The sequence below is a fragment of the Acinonyx jubatus genome, chromosome D1 (assembly GCF_027475565.1).
Source record: "Acinonyx jubatus isolate Ajub_Pintada_27869175 chromosome D1, VMU_Ajub_asm_v1.0, whole genome shotgun sequence".
Classification (NCBI taxonomy): Eukaryota; Metazoa; Chordata; class Mammalia; order Carnivora; family Felidae; genus Acinonyx; species Acinonyx jubatus.
This window is the reverse complement of record NC_069390.1, coordinates 14,714,541-14,721,706: the sequence shown is the minus strand read 5'-3', so window position 1 is coordinate 14,721,706 and position 7,166 is coordinate 14,714,541. Positions and strand designations below refer to the sequence as shown.

Sequence of the window (7,166 nt, the reverse complement as noted above, 5' to 3'; positions counted from 1 at the left end):
TTAAAAACCAACACTTTAAAGACACATTTTATCTCATGATAGATTAACGTTTTCAGCTTGCTTTGTGGGTGTAAACACTGCTTAAATATCACTCTGATATCAATATTTCACAGCTTCCTTTTGGATTATACATTGCAAAACATAGGCATAATGACTATGTCATTTGACTCTTGTGAGCCAGCAGCTTGAACAAGCGTTACTAAATCTATTTTATGGGAGAGGATGCTGAGGCTTAGTGGTTTTCTTCAATGACACATGGGTGTTCAGCAATGAAGCTGTAATTGCTAGTTTTTTGACAGCAGAAACTGAATATTTGTTTATATTATTAAAAAATTTTGGGGGTCCTGGGTGGCTCAGTCGGTTAAGCATCCGACTTCTGCTCAGGTCATGATCTCGCGGTTTGTGAGCTTGAGCCCCGGGGTTGGGCTCTGTGCTTACAGCTCAGTGCCCGGAGCCTGCTTCAGATTCTGTGTCTCCCGCTCTTTCTGCCCCTCCCCTGCTCACGCTCTCTCTCTCCTTCAAAAATAAATAAACATTACAAAAAAAAAAAAAAACCACTGTCATCTCTCTTCTGTCAGTAGCTCTGGGGCTTGTTCTTACCATTTATTGTAATTTTTCTCCTATGATCCTAACTACATAAACGTTGTTATGTGTCTCACCTTTCTGATTCTCACAAGAATCCTACCAATAGGCATTTTTATATATACCCAGTTACAGAAGTAAAATCAGAGTCTCTGAGAATTTTAAGTGATTTTTTTTCCATCATATGATATAACTAAGTAGAACAGCCTGGTCTGTATGAATCTGGAGCTGATGTGCTTCCTCATTTCTTTGCTGCTTTGACTCTAGGATAAGCTGATCACTGCTGGATCATGCATTGATATTCTTTACTTTTTAATAACTGGTTGTTGACTGATCCAATGACCTTCTAGTGTTTGATATTCTTGTTTTCTTAGTGACAGCTTGTAGCCAAATATCAACTTCGCAGTCCAGGCACTATTTAGGAATGTCTAGTATGCTGGAAAAATAATGGAAATAGTTATCTTAAAGTAAGAGACAACAGATATTCGTATACATGGTTGTACATTGGTTAGTGTTATTCACATTGTAAACTGTTTTGATTAGCTCTAAGGGGCGTTCACAAAAATCAGCTTATTTTTAATTTGCCCAATAAGACCCATTATTCTTTTATTCACCTGTTTAATAAACATAGATTATGTGTATATGTACATACATATACGTAAGGATGGATAAATTTCTGCTATATGTGCAGGTGAGGACATAATCATTCTTCAAAGCTGTGTTTTGCTATCGAAAATGAAGTCAAAAGTTGGAGGAATCATCTGGATGCCTTATGGAAAAGATTTCTGTGGGTAAAGTGCTTGGGTTTTTAAATGAGAGAGTAGTAATTATGATTGGTAAGGACTGCTTAATCTAAGTGACACTTTTCCTTTTTCCAGTTTGACCCACATCATAATCCTGTGAGATGAGCAGGCAGGTTACGTATGAATATCCCCACTTTACCATAAAGTCATATTCATTAGCACCAGATATACTTTGGCAAGTTGTGCTTAATCAGATTGGACCACTTTGTATGATTAATTAGCAAGTAATTAATAAAGCCCTAAGATTCTGGCAATATTCACCGTGCTGTTACTGTTCCTTACTTATGTGATTGTTATCAATTTGTACCTGCAAGTAATTGGGTCATTACCTTCTGATTCTACACTCATCTGTTCTGTGTCCTTCATCAAAGGGACTCCTTCAAACATGAATAAGGAAATCAGAAGGCTAAAACCTCTACAGGTGGATGAGCATTTGAAAGGCCACCCTGCTCTGTGTTCTTGCTAGAAAAAGAAAGTTCTTACTCCTTTCTGTTGACACAGTGGATGGAGTTGGGGGTTAGTGCCAGAGTTTCTTTGTTAAAATCCCAGACCTAGCACCTGTTATTTGCTAACCTTATCTTTGTAAGCATGAGCTTCCCATCAGTAAAATAGGGATAAGACCTAACATGGACTGTTTCTTGGACAGTGGGCCCTGAACAATTGTTTTTCTTGTATTATTTAACTTAGTCATCATGGCAAGACTCTGAAATAGGCACTTCAAAAAAAACCACAAAAAACGTTTGTTCTTATTTTAAAATGATGAATAAAAAAACCCCCCAACTTAACACATGCATACTTGTTCTGTGTTCACATGGAGCTTTCTCATGTATCTTTCTCTTTTATAAGGAATGAATGAACTCATCTTAAAGGCCAAGTTCATCTCAGATGTTTAAAGAAATATTTGGGGAGTAGCCATGATTTGCAAGGACCTTTTAACCTGGATGTTATTTCTTCTGTTTGCAGATCAGGCAGACTCCTATCAGGGATGGCATGCAAGTCCCCTCGGCTCCCATTCCATCTCATGGTGGACATGATGACCACATTGTCATGGTCCTTTCCTCAGAACCTGGATGTGCTTCAGAACCCTTGCCAACAGTTCACTCCTGGAAGCCATTGCTAAGGGACCCAAGTTGGCAGTTGAGATAAACTATTTCTCTACATGTGGATACCTCCATTCTTCCCCCTTATTGGAACTCTGGCTATTTTAAAGTATTTAATACTACCTTTCTCCTCCCCAATTCTTTCTGACCGCTCACTACCACCTTCAACAAACTTTGACTTTTGTGTGAGTCACAGTGACGCCAGAAACATAGAAGATAATTTTTCGTGTGGATGCACCAACTTCTTACTGACTGTTGCATTACTGTCCGCTGGTCCGAGACAAATTTTTCTTTCTCATAATTGCAGATTGCACATGCTCCTTCTGGCGGCTTTTAGCTTTTCCTTGGAAATCATGCGAAACCAAAGCTTTGTAACTGAGTTTGTCCTCCTGGGGCTTTCGCAGAATCCCAGTGTTCAGAAAATAGTATTTGTTGTATTCTTGTTCAGCTACATTGCAACTGTTGGGGGCAACTTGCTAATTGTGGTGACCGTCAGCAGCAGCCCAGCACTCCTGGGCTCCCCCATGTACTTCTTCTTGGCTTTCCTGTCCTTCCTCGATGCTTGCTTCTCCACTGTCATTGCCCCAAAGATGATTGTGGACTCCCTCTATGAGAGGAAAACCATCTCTTTTGGAGGTTGCATGACCCAGCTCTTTGCTGAACACTTCTTTGCTGGGGTGGAAGTGATTGTCCTCACAGCCATGGCCTACGACCGCTATGTGGCCATCTGCAAGCCCCTACGCTACACATCCATTATGAACTGGAGGCTCTGTACCATTCTGATGGGTGTAGCCTGGACAGGGGGTTTTCTGCATTCCATGATACAAATTCTCTTTACTTTCCAGCTTCCCTTCTGCGGCCCCAATGTCATTGATCACTTCATGTGTGATTTGTACCCATTATTGGAGCTTGCCTGCACTGACACTCACATCTTTGGCCTTTTGGTGGTTGCCAATAGTGGGTCTATCTGCATTATAATCTTCTCTCTGTTACTCGTCTCCTATGTTGTCATCTTGCTCTCTCTGAGAACCCATAGTCCTGAAGGGCAGCGGAAAGCCCTCTCCACGTGCGGATCTCACATTGCTATTGTGGTCTTGTTCTTTGTCCCTTGCATATTTGTGTATGCACGACCTCCATCTTCTTTTTTTTTTGACAAAATGGTGGCTATATTTTACACCATCCTAACTCCCTTGCTCAATCCTTTGATTTACACTTTCAGGAACAAGGAAATGAAAAATGCCATAAAGAAAATGTGGAACAGAATAATGGTGGTTTGTAGTGACAAATAAAACATTGAAGTTTACAAAATATTGTAAAGAGTAAAAGAGTCAGATTTTCTAGACTAAGCCTTTGTGTGTTTGGGTTTGTTTGATAGGAGCTAATGTAATGCAATAAAAAAACCCAGTAATATGGGGTCAGGAAAAATGTTTTCACACTTAGATCACTTATCGACTCTGATTTGGTAACTCAGTATCTTCATAGTAAAGTAAAAGCGTTGGATATTATGTTTACTTAAAATCTTAAAAAAAAAAGATTGAAGGGAGAAATTACCTATCAGACCTGTTGTCACTCATCCCATGCTTTGGTAAGTCTTTGTGGAGGCATGACAAAAATATCTTAAGAGGTTAGAAACTTAACACTATTTCAAATGAAAAGAAGTTTATGCGTAGGGCAATGATTTCAGTGATTGAGGAAGAAAACAGTCATGGGTCGAGTGGAAGAGATCAGCGCATTCTCAGAACCTCAGCTATAGGTGTTCCTGTGTCATGGGACTATGTTTTGAAAAATAGCAACTTAGATTTCATAGCTCCACTTCCCTAACCTACTCTTCATCTTTTAACTTTTTTGAGAGAAGTTATTATTTTCTGATATGCTGTATAATCTCTTTCTTTCTTGCTTTCTTTCATCAGCCTTCTCTTATCGACATATTTAACTTATTATTGAAAGAGAAGTTATTTTCTCATATGCTACATAATCTTTCTTTCTTTCTTTCTTTTGTCAGCCTTCTCTTATGGATTATAAACTCAAGTGAGGCAGGGAAATTTTCCCCTCTTGGGCTCATAATGTATCATTAGCATCTTGAACAGTCTGAGGTAGGAGTTCAGTAAATATCTGTTGAATAAGTGAATAAATGAGATATCTTCCCATATTCACATTTAAATATATCTTTAACATTAACACACTAAAGTGTCAAATTTGGCAAAGGAGTGTGGTTATTGCTGATACGAGCTCTTAGCTCTTAATTCTTAATTCTTGACATACATAGAGCATTTAAAATAAATTCTACATTCTAGCAAATTTCCCCATGTTTAAAATCTAAATATAATATCTCAAAATTCAAATAGAAAATAAAGCCATTATTCTCTATCCACTTTCTCATTTTCATTCTCTATCCCTTCTTCCGTTCCCTGCAACAATAAGTCTTGCTCTCAGTGATCTGACTTTTATTCATAAAATATTTATGATCCCAATAAAGTCATCTATTGCCTCAAATTTGCATTTTATTAGTTGGGTTTATCTAGCCAGAGTTTCTGAATTATCCACTGGAAACCTTACCTTAGTAAGATACAAATTTCAATGAGCAGAGTTTATTTTTATTTATTTAAAAAAAATTTTTTTTTTCAACGTTTATTTATTTTTGGGACAGAGAGAGACAGAGCATGAACGGGGGAGGGGCAGAGAGAGAGAGAGACACAGAATCGGAAACAGGCTCCAGGCTCTGAGCCATCAGCCCAGAGCCCGACGCGGGGCTCGAACTCACGGACCACGAGATCGTGACCTGGCTGAAGTCGGACGCTTAACCGACTGCGCCACCCAGGCGCCCCTCAATGAGCAGAGTTTAAATCCTAAGATGAAGCCAGAGGTGGCTCAAACTAGTAAAAACCTCAGCTAGCATTTGTTCTGTTTCCACAGTTCCCATGATGGAGTGAGCATAGCCAAGTGCATTCAGCAAACCCTGCCATTGTTTTGACAGGACCTGGAATCCAGATCTCATTTAGTCCTTTGGTCTATAAGGAATTTAATGAGTGCTAAGGGTCAGTTCACTTAGAGATCGAAGAAACTTCAAGAGATCATTGACTTGGCTTCTTGGCTTTGGCCGCTTCAAAGATCTCCTTGGAAACGCCCTCTGCAAAAATTTCCCACCAGCACTGGAGAGCTTAATCCTCCTTCAAATGTAAGGAGTTAAAATGGGGCTTTTTTGATTGGGAGGTTTAAGGCAGGGGCTCTTTCATTGCTTGCTCTTGTTTCCCAGCCTAAGAAATCTTATGACATTCCTGTGCACATCATATGAAAATAAAAGAAGTTTAGACTTCTACTTAAGAGATGTGGATTCTAGGCTCATTTCTGTTGCTTCTGTAACCTGTTGCTTCTGTTCTGTAACCTTCATGAGTTATTTCACTTCTCTGGTGCTCAGTTCATGTTTAAGCAGGAGTAATAAAGACACATGAATATTTCTTCTGTGCTTCTGCGAGCCAGGGACTCATTGTTTTCCTATGTTATATATTTTAAGATTTGCAGAAACTTTTCTTTAAAGGTAGGTCTTCATATTACCGTTTAATTTATGGGGCAGCGGAGGCTCTAAGACTTTAAGTGACAGACCAAAAACCTTCCTCAGGATTCTTCTAGTCCTTTTCTAATACAACAGGCCAGGTGTTGGGGTGTGATTTTCTCTCAGACGTTTCTGCGAGACACCAGGCCTTGCTGGTTGCCACTAGACCTTTCAGCAAGAGTTCAAAGCATTGTGAAATCTTTTGTAGTGTTCTCCTACCTCTCTTTCTGTACCACCCTCTGTCATTCCCCTGTCACCTGAATGGATCACTTCATCCTCACTGAAGGTGCCTAGTGGACAGTGACGTGCCTGGCAGGCGATTCTAGAGCAGAGTGCTGGGTTGTAACATGATTTGCTTTGTGAAAAGTATTGTTTTAATGTAATTTATCCCATCTTTAACAGCTTGTAACCATTCACAAGCAACTTTCTGTACGTAAGTGGAAGGGCATGAATCTTTAAAAACAAAAAGAAAATACAGAAGACCTATATTCAAAAATTCTTATTCTCATCTCATTCTCTGCATTGACTAAAAAATATAGGTAAGATTAAGAACAGGGGAGAACTGAACACTAATGTTAAAGATAAATAAATAATGATTACCAGTTGACTTTTCCAAAGAGAACGTTGGAAATTAAAGAGGTTGAGAAACTTGCTTAAAGTCACGTAGCAGGTAGTGTTGGGGCCAGGGCTCACGTCTATCTGACATGTATCTATCTGAGCCTTTAAATGACATCAATGACTTTCATGCTTCTAGAAGAGATGAGCTTAAGCAAATCCTATGGAGAAGTGAACAGACTTTCCTAACCTGCAATCATAGTGAGTTGAAGCTAACTAATTGGCCCCAAAGCATACATTTGCCCTTGGACTATCTGAATGAGGTAGCTCATTGGACATCCTTTGGGACTGGGTTAGGAGTAATGGTTTTCCTGGAAGTCTTGAGGCTGAAAGCCTGTCTTAGGCATTTGCAGACTTACATGGGAATTGTCGTAAATACCTAATAGCATAAGAAGAAAATGCTTACCTCATTTGTATTCTCCAAAAGAAACTCCGAGAAGAGAGGCTGCTTCAGAGGCATTTCTCTCTCAGAATGCAGGAATAAGTTCCTCCATAAAATTTTGAAGGGCTGAATTA

General features: G+C 39.3%; 1 protein-coding gene across 1 annotated transcript; it reads left to right on the top strand.

Annotated features, from left to right (window-relative positions):
- The first annotated feature begins 2,353 nt into the window (after positions 1 to 2,353).
- LOC106986220 (olfactory receptor 4C15-like) lies at positions 2,354 to 3,774 on the top strand. The gene has a single exon (XM_015084392.3). The coding sequence runs from the start codon at positions 2,545 to 2,547 to the stop codon at positions 3,772 to 3,774; it is 1,230 nt and encodes a 409-aa protein (XP_014939878.3). The 5' UTR covers positions 2,354 to 2,544.
- The last annotated feature ends 3,392 nt before the right edge of the window (positions 3,775 to 7,166 follow it).

What these genes read in the sequence shown, in the direction of transcription:
- LOC106986220 (XM_015084392.3), top strand. Translation starts at nt 2,545, where the DNA reads ATGTGGATACCTCCATTCTTCCCCCTTATTGGAACTCTGGCTATTTTA.